Source organism: Temnothorax longispinosus, chromosome 5, assembly GCF_030848805.1.
Source record: "Temnothorax longispinosus isolate EJ_2023e chromosome 5, Tlon_JGU_v1, whole genome shotgun sequence".
NCBI lineage: Eukaryota > Metazoa > Arthropoda > Insecta > Hymenoptera > Formicidae > Temnothorax > Temnothorax longispinosus.
This window is the reverse complement of record NC_092362.1, coordinates 17,399,233-17,412,813: the sequence shown is the minus strand read 5'-3', so window position 1 is coordinate 17,412,813 and position 13,581 is coordinate 17,399,233. Positions and strand designations below refer to the sequence as shown.

Here is a 13,581-nt window from a genome sequence, read left to right as displayed (position 1 = left end):
AATAATTTGCGCTATTATTTTTTTTAAATAATTTTGCAGCTTGGAAATTATTGGTGATACTTGAGGAAAAATCGATTTGAGAAATTGATCAAAAAGGTCCACAATAAAAAATTGGATGGTTTTTTAATGATAATCATATATATCGCTCTTATATTATTTTAAAAAAATAATTTGCAGCTTGAAAATTATTGGTGGTATTTGAGGAAAAATCGATTTGAGAAATTGATCAAAAAGGTCCACAATAAAAAATTGGATGGTTTTTTAATGATAATCATATACATATATATCGCTCTTCTATTATTTAAAAAAAATAATTTACAGCTTGAAAATTATTGGTGATATTTGAGGAAAAATCGATTTGAGAAATTGATCAAAAAGGTCCACAATGAAAAATAGGATGGTTTTTTAATGATAATCATATATATATCGCTCTTATATTATTTAAAAAAAATAATTTACAGCTTGAAAAGTATTGATGATATTTGAGAAAAAATCAGTTCAGTGTGTAGAAAGTGTTTAGACACTTGTTAGTTGACAAAGACTTGCGACGATCGAAAAGTCATTGTCAGCAATGCACATCCCTTGCTGACGATGTCATTTCGGCGAAAGCAATATCGTTCAATCGATCAAAGTCGCGTCGTGTCCGTTTCCACCAGTATTTTCATTATGATCGGTTCGGAAAGGACTCGCTTTATTCTTCGAATTAGTGTCTTTCATCTTCTTTTAACTGATTTTTCACACTCGTGGAATTTAACGTCGCTGAACATATCGGATGACGTTCTAATATGGAGATTCGCCGTGTGGAGAAATCGCGCTTTTCTGGCAATTCCCAGGTAGACAAATAAAGATAACAATATAATAAGAATTGTGAGTAATCCGCACAATCCGTGTCACGTAATGCGTAATATCAAATATATAACAATTAATTCTAGAATAATTTTAATACCCCTTTATTTTTACACCTTAAAAAAATTTAAACAGTTAATTACAAAAAACTTGTAACTTAAATATTTCTTCCATTTGTAAAAAGAAATATGAGCTTATATTTTATCTTCTCGCTCGATTTCTTATTAATAGTTTTAAAATGCTAATCATAATCACGAGTTTAAAATATGCACAGGATATGAAATATTAATAAATATGATTTAATGCATTCTGTGGTAACTTATGTTGTACAAAGTTAAAAAATTTTGTTTTCTCTGAATAAATACATTTTATATACATTGTTAAATATATTATTACAATATATTATCAGGTCAGGAAATGAAAAGGGAGAAGAATGGAAACCAACTTTAGTGGAAGTTTTCTGGCCTGAAATTAATTTGTCATTAAACGTTGCAAACGCAGCAATCTCTCCGAAGCTTTTTCCTAAAGAAGGATCAAAGCACGATTATGAAACTCCCGTATCCGTAACTGGATTAGACGTGGATGCTCGAGGACGATTATGGATTCTAGACGCGCCCGATGGACATGATCGTTGGCCTCGAATTCTCATTTACGACTTGAAACGAAATGATCGATTGGTATCTATTAAATTTTACATTATCTCTAAATCTTATTAGGACTGTCAATTAATCTCTGGATAAAAATTTTAAATTATTAGCATTTTTTTTTGGTGATCTTTCCTTATTTAAATTTAACGTTTGTATTTCGTAATTTAGCAAGCAGACTTGAATTTTTATTTTGTTCGTACGATGTTCGGCAGTTTCCACAAAAAAATTCGTCCAGAAATATTTTTATATTTTTAACAAGATTTTTTGTACTTTTAACAAAGTTATAAATAAAAATATGGGCTGGTCTCTGAGAAATACGACACGTAGTCAGCATGTAGAGAACTAAACTTTAATTTGAAATTTCATAAAACAAAGTGCGATTTACAGAAATTATAAAATGACAGAATTTTGCTATTAATAGATTGATTAATATGATAAAATAATACGTTATTTAATCCTGAATCATCGAGCTTGGATTTTATTTCTAAAGATGAATAAATATTTGGAATGGTTCCATCTATTTTTAAACAATGTTTAAAGGTATCATCCACCGAGTTAACTGAAGTGTCTTCGAAGCGATTAAGGTCTCTCGTGATTGATCCGCTCGAAGATCAATGGGGATTCTGTGGATATATCGCGGACGCCGGTGACGAAACGATCGTCGTTTATAGCTCGGGTAATTTACTTACATTAGATAGGATCCGAGGAAAATTTATGAGGCGCAACAGAAATTATTCTTAGTTTTTGTGTCGATTGCGATACGAATTCCAGGATTGCGCAAGTGGTGGAAATTGAGAATGTTACACGGACCCGAAATTCCTCGCGTGGAATCCATCGACCTCGCTGTTTCTCGGAGGAGTTCGACCTTATACATGACGGGGCATGATACGCACGATCTGTTTAGCATTGATCTGGAAAGGATTAGAACGGATGGCGTTTTACAAATAACACCTTCACGCGTGCGTGCTAAGTTAAATTATTTTTCGGTATTATTCGTCGTACTGGATTGATATACACATCAGCAGTGTTCCATATCTACCGACAATTTTTTATACAAGTTTCAAATAAGAATGCAGACAAGGCAACTGTGTATGATTTTTTTCATTGTCCGCATTTTCGATAATAATCTTTAAAAATGCGGACAATGATTCGTAGATTCTTTTTTTGATGATATTATTTTAGGGAGTACAAAATGTAACGGTGACCTGGCTTGGAAAGAAATTAGGCTCTTCCGTAGGCCTGTTGAGCGATTTAAAAGACGGCCTGCACTATTTTATGACTTCGGAGAGAGCCAGCGTGCGATGGGACACTAAGCTTCCTTTGAACGTAAATTATTTAATTCAATCCCCTCTAAAAGCCGCATTGTGAATAATTGATTGATCTGTCCTTTCAGGCGCAGAGTCATTCGGTTCTGGTACAAAACGATGACGTCCCGTGCATAACCGATTACATAATGGATGCGCGAAGAAACGTTTGGGGCTTAGTGAATTCGAAATGTCCCGGCGCAATAAAGAAAAATATTTCAAGTAATTCGATCCTTAAGTTCAGAACAATTAAAATTCAAAAGTACTCTTATACATTGTAGTGCAATGATCGTTTTTTCAATTTTAATAAAACACCTGATGGAGAGTTTCTCATAGAATTACGGTTGTCTTAATTCTTCGATCATTTGCCCTTATTTTTACTGTTAATTACTTGAAGAAAGTAACAGATAGGACGTCGGTATTTTCGAAATGAGGAATAACTCTGACTAAAAGGAAAAAAAACGTTAAATAGTTTTAAGACGTCTTTACCATAAATGAAACTAGTTTTATCCCTATTTATACATGGGTTACATAAGTTGGCACGTGTGGCTCCGTATATATACGTTTACATAAGCTGGCGTTTATTAGCCGTTTCGATATGACTTACATAACAACACACAATTACAGGTATTATATATAATTAATTAATTAATCACTTTTTTCGATCGTTGAGCAGGTGAATAATTGCAAGGTTCAAAAAATTTGCCTTGAGAACTGACAGCTATATGCCGGAATCGATTTGAACATCGACAAGTAACTTTTACACTGGTCAACTCGTCCAAATACGCGATCTTAGAGCGCGATAACATGCGAATCCTTTGTCATAGTTACGTTATTATGGAAGAAAAAAATATTGTACATTAATTATCTAATTATCTATGCAACTGAAAGAAATGTTCCAGCGCGTTACATTAATTGATATAATATTCGCAGATTAAACTTGCTATCTACGAGGATCAAGGCGCAAGATGCTGCCGGTTACATGACTAGATCAGCGACAAAATAGAACTTGACCTTCCTATCTTTTTTTTTAATTTAAGCGACGATTAAATGCATTAATTAATAGATTAACTGACGTCATAATATTGAGAAACGCCGTATGGTTTGATAATCGTCGCGAAGAAAAAATTTGATCGTTTGTTCGATTTGTAGAAGTAGGAACTAAAATCAACATAATTTTGTTAAAATTATTTCGATGCCGTAAATAATAGAAAAATGTACCTTACGCTAATTGTCGTGTCTCCATTGCCATTCCATTGATAACTATTTTTACGTGTCCGATGCATCGAAATACGAAGTATACTCTCTAAAATTACCGATTTCAATTCCTGCTTGCGAGAATATCGAATATATATAATCGACACAGTCGCTCTGTTGTTCCTGTCCTAACAAATGATTTCTATTCGTCGCAAGCCTTGACCACGGGATGAATGTTCACGGAGGCGCCCGAGCAGCTCACGGTGTTTTGTATATAATCCTGGAAGTTGCTCTCGATCACCCACATGAGTCTCTTGTAACAAGGAATCACTTGAGTCGGCAGTCGGCAATTGCACGCTTCACCCTTTTGCACCAGAAGGAAGTTCTCCTGTCTGAAGGGTGTCTCAGTGTTCCACATGTAGATATCGGATTCGCCTGAAAATAAATAAATCATTGTTCTCAATTAGATGTTAAATTAAACCGCGATTATCGGAAGTTTTTTTTACTCATTTTGAGAAATGCGGAGATAATCTATAAGACTATTCAATTATTTTCTTACATTTATTTTGTATAACTTTACTATAAGAGAAAAAGCTAAAATATCGTGTGAAGATCGATGCACATCGGACTGAAACGCAAAACGCAAACTTACCCTTATTTCTGAAGAAAAGGGAGCAACCATTATCGGTTCCGAGAAGAACGATCTTCTGTTGCTTCGGCCCGACATCCACGACCGCTCCTTGAGTGAGGCCACGTCTCAGGTTCTCGGCCTTGATCGCGAAGAGCCTGTTGGATCCCAAGTAAGTAAAATACAACACCGGCGTGCCGCAGCTCTTCTTCACCAGCGTCGAGTAGAGAACGTCTCTGCGTTGGAGACCGGCGGTAACGGCGTTCGGAAGGATCACTTTGTATCCTCGGTCCCCGGTGACATTGTAAACGATAATGGACCTGGAGGCGGCGTCGGTCACGTACACATATACCTGGCCGTCGTCCGCGTAGTCGACCGTCAGATATTGCAGACGGGACTCCGGAGTCACCAGGTTACTCAAATCGATCACCTTCACGACCTGTGGGACACCGTGAATCGTTTATTTCAGAGCGGTGTAATTTTATCTTCAATACATCATGAATTTTAGTGAAATATCGTGTAAAATATTTGTGATTTTAACGAAATTGTTGAAAATCAGAGTTACGTGTCTTATATCTAAAGATATTTTTCTGCTTTTTATATTAAGGTACTTTTTAAGAAGATTTTTGTCATTGAATGGTTTTTTCTTCATCAAATGATTGTAGTAATCAAGACATCTCAAAGACAAATGCTTCCGATAATAGCTTCTTTTCAATTAGAAATAATAACTGTCGTGTAATTAATATTAAAATTATTATACGCGAATTGAGAACCTGACTAGTAAGCACCTTCAACGTTTGTCAATCGTTAATTTCTCATACCTTTCCGGATTTTACGTCAATTCCGACGACTTTCGGGGGACATCTGCGCACTGGCTGCTCCAAAGTGTTTACGATACCAACGTCCAATACCCACAAGATCTCTTGAATGTCCAGAGCCAGGTCCACCACGCTCTGCAGCGCCTCGCAGTTGCCCTCTTCCTGGATCGCCCAGCAGGGGAACGGTGTCACCTTCGGCTCGCAAGTTTTTGGCTTCACTGACATGACACCCAGGGTGAACGGCACACCCGGCTTGTAGCGCGGCATCGCTATGATCGCATCGTTCTTGTAGAACTGCATTCTCGTGGCAATGACATTCTTGGGATGGTAACGCCCGCTCGTCGTGTAGATGTTCTTCGTGCTTTGGCATGGCCAATCCAAGCTGTTACCCGACAGGATGAACGACAGCTCTGACAGTAACACCTTTTCGCACACCGCCAACGATAAGCCACTAGCCAGGATCACCAGGCACAGAGCGCTCCTCGGGATTCTCATCCTGCGCCCGTTTCTTATGACACGTTGCAGTAATGTCTCGATGTTCTATAAAAACGCATAATAAAATTTAATTTTTAAATTACTCTCGAAAAATTATCCTATAGTTGTAAACTTAACGAAATTTTACGCCAAATGGTAATTACTAAAGTTGATGAAGTTGATAAAAGTTAAACATATAAATAAATATGTAGAATTTAGAATTTTAATTGACGCAAAATTTTTGGAACATTAAGAAGATGTTATTAAATTGTGTATAATGAAAATTGATTTATACATATATATATATAATATTTAAAGAAATTTTAATAAGTATTAAGGAAATAAACAAAACAGTGCATTCTAAGTGAAGTAATAATACAAGGTAGCTGAATACGCGACGAATAAAAGGTATAAAAACTTACATATCCCGTGCAATCAGTTGGGCGAAAATTTTTGAATATGCGAATCACTTATACAGCTTTATACTTATATATACGCCGATTGTGAACCAACTGAAATTGTTTACATTTTTATTGTACGCCATTGTCTCCTTCTACCCAATATTTCGCAATGACTTTCTTGCTCAGGTTCGATTCGTAAAGAGGAAGTATCTCGTGGGGTACGCATTTTTTAATGTTATTTATAAATAACGACGAGTCCAGGAAGACGCAGAAAACGGCATGCTTTAAAATGCAGTTAAAACCAGGAAATGCAATAACGTATCCAGGAAATGATTTCTTAGTCAGTTTTATTAATTTATCGCACTTCCGACTTCCACTCCTACAAATAAACGCTATCTATAAACTTCTTTAATAAAATTATTTAATTTATTGTTATCTTATCTTTTTCAATAATGCTTTGTTCTGTAATTTTTATTCTCAAATTAATTTTTGGAAGAATTGATATAAACAGTCGTCAAAGTTTATTCTTGCTGTACTGTTATAATTGTGCTTCTATATATCATTATTTTTCCAAAGAAATCTATTCTTTATATTATTTGTACTATTATTTGGAAACTAAAAGTATAAAAGAATTTAAATGTCTAGACAATTTTTATACTTTCTATACCTTTTACATTCTTTTATAGCATGCAAATGAATATAGTATCCTACTTATTTCTAATACCAAGTAATTCATTCTTATCTTTGTTTTTATAATTGTAACATATTGCATTTATGAGAAGAAACTCTCCTTGATATTATTCAAATGCCTATCCTTTTTGTCCTTGTCACTTAATAAGAAAAAATATTCTTGTGCTCCGAAATAATTGAGTTACATTAAAAAAAATGTTTGTTTATTGTATCTTTTATTAATAATAAATTCGCTGTAAGTATTTATAGTATTAACGCGCATTTTTGCGTTTGGCATTTCCAGCGCACATTTAATAGCATTTTGTGCGGAACTGCATTAAGGAACGTGTCCATGTCGACTCGCCGCGCGTCGCGGCTAAATATTTTTCAAACAAAGGCGTTGCGCAACGTTTTGTCTCCGATGTAAGCAGGATTATAAAACTGGCGTAATCCGGAGGATTTTACAGTTTACGGTTTGATTCGATCGCCAAAAGAGACGCGATCGAGGCGGTCGGGTTACTCGAACGGACGGGGGAAGCTCACAGAAAGTAAGGATGCTTTTCGCACGAACGGTGACGTTCGTCGTCGCCGTCGTCGTCGTTCTCGTCGGTGCCCACGGTGATGTCGAGAATAAGAAATGCGATGGGACCGACATCGTCCAGTGGACCGGCGGCTCCTTCGAATGGCCTTGCGCGGCCACGAAGAGCATGTTCTATAATAACGGCCGTTTCATCTCGAAGAACGTCCTCGCCACCAGGGTTGCGATCTCCAAGGACGACGCCATCCTCGCTTTGCCCAGGTATGAGACGCGCAATTTCTAAATTTATAATGCAATTGCGATAATTATAATCAACTTAATATTTTTGTTTCGTATTTCGGATATTTCTGTGTGTGCACGCGACTTTTTATTAACCCTTCGTTAAAGGATGTAATAAGATTATCTTGAAGAAGATTAGAGAGCAGAAATACATTTTTTATATTGCAATAAATTGTGTTTAGTAACATTCGATTAAGATTCCGAATTGAAACAGGTCTGAAACAGGTTCTGTTGAGTCGTTCTAGATAAAGAAAGTTGTAAAACATTATCTTACAGTAAAAATTTATGATCTCACGAACTGATATCTTTATTGATAACTGATGTTTTCAATAAAAAATAAAGTTCTTTTAACATAGAAAAAATATTTCTCACGTTATTCAACATTTATGTCACACGATATAAACATATAAACATATTTATGCAGAGAAAAAAAATCTGTTACAAAAGAACCCCACGAAAAAGCAACATTGTCGTTTATATTATTTACATAAATTATCACAACGTTGAAAAAATTACTTTGTAAAACGGAATAGCCAATTTTATTTGTACTACTTTCGATTCAACGTAAACGAATCGCTTCTCTCTAATTGCATCCAAATCCAAGGCGAAAGGGTAACCGGATTCTCCGGTGAGTTTCTCTTTTAGACGGAGAGAGAAGCCGCAAGAGAAAAGTGCACTCATTGCAAATCGCGTGTTACGTCAGTAGCGATCGATACACGACGGTAACAATCTTCGCAGAAATTAACGAGAGGCACGAGTTTGACGCGAACCGAGATTGCGAGACGCAATCGTGATCGCAGTTTCCAACACGGAAAAAAAATGAAGCAGTCATCTCGCTGATATCTACGGGGATATATTTTTATACCCGTGTTCAGAAGATAACGGCGGGAATTTTTCCTCTCCAACGTAGCAATCGAAAGACTCACAATCGAAAGACTCACGTCCGCGGGCCTTGTCACGGTTGCAGATCCCGTAATGAGAATGTCCGCACACGTGCAGTGTGTAACGGTGTTGCGACATTGACGGCGGCGATCGTATCTGCCGCGTTTCACGAAGGGGAGGCGTTTATTGGTATTTACAGCTGTAAACGCACTGAAATGCACTTCAGCTCGACGATAAAAGCGCTTAATCGCGATATCTTCATCGTACTTCCTTTCCATTATACGTGCATGATCATTAATCTTACTGATCGTCGGCGATTTTGCACGCGGGGTTAACACGCGATATTACCGGGTTAATGCTCAATGTCATTAGGCAGCGTTATTTGTATAGTTGATTGCCAATTAACGAACAAGTCCGAGGCATATCTCACAAAGTTTGCTCTTGATCGATTGAATATATAGCAAATCGACCGTAAGGTGTAAAGAATGCGCACTTCGGCAATTTATATAATTCGAGAAGCGTGTAATCTTATTTGTTAGTAGATTTACGACGCTCTGTGCATACTAACCGTGAAGCAACATGATTTTATGAAAGAACATTAATAAAACGTTCAAGGAAATTAAATGTTGAAACACGAGATTGCCGCACAAATCTCGCGTTTAATATTTTCCGATGATAACACGAGAGATAGAGATAACGAGAACAATGATACCTTGAATTAAGAAATATACTAACGTTTCCAATGTTCCTTCAGATACAAGTCTGGCGTGCCGGTGACACTAGCCAAAGTCTCCCTGAAAGATAAGAACTGTCAGGCCAGTCTCTCGCCCTTCCCCTGTTGGTCGCTCCAGGAGGAAGGTGTACACACCGCGCTGCAAAATGTCGTGGACATCTATTTGGATCCCCAGGATATCCTGTGGGTGCTGGACACGGGTGTTATAAAGTCCCTCGAGCAACCGGAGCGCAAATGCCCGGCGAAGGTTGTCGCCATCAACGTAAAATCCGGCAAGGTGAGACAATCCATTTCTGAAACTCGCGTTTTAAAAGCTGCATCTTATTTTCTTCTTATAGAAGTTCCGTGTGTCAAAACATACAGATAAAAAAGAAACATTTCTTTTTACATAAAACTCTTATTATGAATTATGAAAGCACATGCAAATGTGCTTTAATATATTTATTTGCATTATTTAAAACTCTCTTCTTTGGTAAAAAAAATGAAGAAATTACTTATTCCATGTTTTATATAATTTTTTTCAGTCACACCATTTGCGCACGCATTCATGTTATTAATCCACATCGCTTTTCCCTTTTTCCTTTCGCAATGTGTTATGCAAGAAGAATTTTAAGCGCTTTTCTTTTAACAAACAAACTATCGCGATAATATTCAATTAAAAAGCTATTTCGCGTAAGCGTTGCGATATTATATTTATTCAAATTTATCAAGAAACGTACAACGTTATTTCTAGTTCGATATTTTAAGAGAGACGGGTTTAAAATTGTTTTTAACACAAGGACAGAATTGTATAAGCAACATATAAAATATTTCTTTTTTCTTTTTTCTAAAAAATTGGATCGATTCCTCGATTGCGTAACGTTGAACGACAGAACATAACGCAACGGATGTTTTTCTTTCTCCAGGTCGTGAAATACGTCGACCTGTCCGGCCTGACGAGCAGCTCGTCCCGCCTGCAGTACGTCGTGGCCGACTACAATCCGGACGGCCGCGTCTTCATCTACGTGTCCGACGCAGCCGCGCGGGCGATCCTGGTGTACGACGTGACCTCGGGTCGCGGATACCGCGTCGTGCTTCCGCCGGCGGTGACCATGAGCTGCGACCGCCGCGACGTGCTCTACCTCGCTCTGTTGCGCCACAACGACGGCACCACCTGCCTGCTCTTCACGTATCTGGGCAGCAGCCGTCTGTTCACCATCCGCACGGATCATCTCCGGAGCGGTAACGCCCACGGCAAGATAAACGATCGCGGTCCGAAGCCGAAGAAGATGGTCATCCTGGGCACGGACAACGGCAGCGCGCTCTTCTTCCGCTACGAGGGCGAGGGCGAGGTCTACAGATGGGACTGCGTCACTCCCTTCGTGCCCGCCAACTTCCAGCCGGTCTACAAGAGCCCGCGGGACGAATGCTGCCTGGCGACTCACATCGTGCCCGATTACAAGAGGGGACGGATGCGCGTCCTCGAGAGCAACTTCGCGGATTACATGCAGGGCACCGTCGGTTGCGGGGCCACTCACGCCTTGGTCCCGATGTAGAGGCGATGAGGTGTTTCTCGCTCTGCCCCGATCGTGAATAGATCGGGGAGAGAAGGAATATAGAAGCGCGCAGGTTGATAACAGCGACATGTTTCTCGGCCCTCCCTCGATCGAGAGTACTCCAGGCCGGGAGATCAATTACAATTCAATGAGATTACCTTTCTACGCTATAGATGCGGAACAATATGTACCTTACGCCAATCGTCGTGTCTCCCATTGCCATAAGTGTACAGCGGTAAAGATCACTCTTGTGTATATGTATATGTGTATACGTGTGTTTATATATACGTGTGTCTGTAGCGTCAAAACTCGAACTCGCCAAAATTACATCGGCTGCATTACGCCTTCTTTTGCAGCCGACGATGCAAAAACCCCGACGGTGAGCGAAATGTCAATCGCTGACATTCCGTCGGATGGAGAAATAAACGTACTATAAAAATTCTGCGTTTTTAAATTTGCCCCAAACGCGAGACTCGCGTTTCTGGTCTGCGCTCTCGACGCATCTCTCATCGGTTTGAATCTCTGCGAATCAGAAATTAAATTACTTTATGCGCAATCTTCTCTGATTAATCGCGCGGCTCAGTTGGCGCGAATTGATCCACTGCTTTTGATCAAATACTTAAATTAACCACGATTACTATAATTAAATTAAACTCAAGCTCTGCATTATATTTTTTTGCTTTATCGAGCGTATTCTCCAAAGTCTAACTTTTTATCTAGAATTTTGTATATATTTTTTACAGATTATAAAGAGATCGCCTTATCTTCGCCTCGATCAGAATTATAAAGTTACGTGCAACAAGTTCCATACGTTTGAAAGGAAAAAAAAGAAACGCCTGCGAATTGCGCTGGGCGTGAAATAGTTAATCACATCGCGTGTGTTCTATACACAGACCCGACACATGCAATTCGCCAATAACACCTTTCCTTATACGCTCTATACCTTCCACTTCTCGTTTTCCTTTGTAAAGTAACGCACGTGCTCGGCATAAATTAATAGCTTGTATACCGAGGACGAAGAGTGCGTTTGATTCTCAACGCGGCATCGGTTTTCCTTTCGAATTCCCATGTCCAGTTTACCAACAGCTTTTTACATCGAAATGTCGAGTGAGCATTTCTTTCGTTTATTTTTCTTTCTTTTTTTATATGTACCAGCGTTTGGACGTTGAACCAGAAGCCATGTGATACATCGGAACTTTTAATGAAAATTGATCCTCAAGATCAGATTATCTTCCTGACTTTATATACGATACCCCGCGCAATGAGAGTCCAACTGTATCCGATTACGAATTAGGTGATTTCTTAATTCCGCGTCGTCGTCTGATCTTTGACTTTATAATTCGTCGGCTTCTCGTAATTTATTCCGCGCGTTAAACTGTGCATAATTCAATCAGCATGAATCACTAACGAGCGCATTATAAGCGGTAATTATATTCAGTCAATGTTGCATGAAAGTGTGTCAAACCTCGAGACAGTCGAATCGAAATTAGACTTGCAACTAATAGCCAATTGAACGCTGACGCAAAATGTCCCTTGGGCTTTAAGATAACGAAAAAAATATCGTAAATATTATTATACGATTCAATAAAGGAAGGAGAACCGTTCAAGTCTTGTTTCTTAAATCATTTTTTTTAAATTTATTTTTTAGACATGCAAAAATTCGCCTACAAAGTCGTGTATACTTGCAATTAATTTGATTACGATCGGTTAAGTCGGTAAAAAAAAAAATAAGATCTCGGTTGTAATTCCTCGCTAATCATACGTTCCCGCATATTGTAATTATATAACCTGCTATCGACGGCATCTAGCTGAAGTGGCATATAAGCGCTTGACATTTATTTGCATGTACGCCTTACACTTAAGCAATTGGAGGTAAATATGTGTCGTTTAAAATATCACATTACCGGTCTTGACACTGATGTGGCAAATTCGAGTCTTCGAAAAAATGTTAAAAGCATTACTTTTCTCGTCCGGCTTTTTACATTTCTATTAAAAAAAGGATTAGATAAATGCGGAATGATTTTATTAGAAATAGATATATAGAAAAATTAATATGCAATTTTCATTGCCATAGTGGTGTAAGTCAAATTTTTAAAGATATTGACTCGTGTGCATATATGCATAATCTATACAATATATAAATTGCATCTATGCACACGAGTCAATATTTTAAAAAATTTGACTTACACCGCTATGACTTTTTACCCCTCCATATGTATATCACTGTTTATTTTTTATTTATAGAACTAGTTACAGAAACGAAATTGTGATCGCATCGCGAAATTAAAATAAAGTTAAATCCTTGGAACCGCTCAAAAAAAATAAAATTATTGATGATACAGAACGAGTTCCTTTTCGCTTGTCGTTCGTATTTCGCGTTACGTAATTTATGGGACACGTGGTGCGAAATTATCACATTGAGCAACTGCATATGCAAATATTCCTTAAAAAATATCTTACTTGTTCCTATCCCTACGATTGAGAATGTGCATGTCGATCCTAGCCGTCGTTGCAGGTCGATGGCGAACCGCTTCCGCTTCGTCGTGGGAACGGTGGGCAGTCGTGATCATTCCTATGGTGTATTTCCCATAGTGTTCCACACGAGGGGCATTGAGCAACAACGAAATATC

The 13,581-nt window shown here is 38.0% G+C and overlaps 3 protein-coding genes across 3 annotated transcripts; 2 read left to right on the top strand and 1 right to left on the bottom strand.

The window, feature by feature from the left end:
* The first annotated feature begins 97 nt into the window (after nt 1-97).
* On the top strand, nt 98-3,129 carry LOC139813427 (uncharacterized). Its single transcript, XM_071778941.1, has 6 exons — nt 98-833; nt 1,256-1,523; nt 2,034-2,169; nt 2,265-2,452; nt 2,676-2,819; nt 2,887-3,129. Exons 1-6 carry the CDS (start codon nt 592-594, stop codon nt 3,076-3,078), a joined length of 1,170 nt encoding a protein of 389 aa, XP_071635042.1. The 5' UTR covers nt 98-591; the 3' UTR covers nt 3,079-3,129.
* Nucleotides 3,130-3,266: 137 nt separating this feature from the next.
* Yellow-g (L-dopachrome tautomerase yellow-g) lies at nt 3,267-6,485 on the bottom strand. Its single transcript, XM_071778942.1, has 4 exons — nt 6,337-6,485; nt 5,444-5,980; nt 4,647-5,061; nt 3,267-4,429 (listed from the first exon to the last, which is right to left on the bottom strand). The coding sequence occupies exons 2-4, from the start codon at nt 5,933-5,935 to the stop codon at nt 4,197-4,199; spliced, it is 1,140 nt and encodes a 379-aa protein (XP_071635043.1). The 5' UTR covers nt 5,936-5,980; nt 6,337-6,485; the 3' UTR covers nt 3,267-4,196.
* Nucleotides 6,486-7,410: 925 nt separating this feature from the next.
* On the top strand, nt 7,411-11,632 carry LOC139813591 (dopaminechrome tautomerase-like). The gene is made up of 3 exons (XM_071779171.1): nt 7,411-7,783; nt 9,438-9,693; nt 10,322-11,632. The coding sequence occupies exons 1-3, from the start codon at nt 7,539-7,541 to the stop codon at nt 10,949-10,951; spliced, it is 1,131 nt and encodes a 376-aa protein (XP_071635272.1). The 5' UTR covers nt 7,411-7,538; the 3' UTR covers nt 10,952-11,632.
* The last annotated feature ends 1,949 nt before the right edge of the window (nt 11,633-13,581 follow it).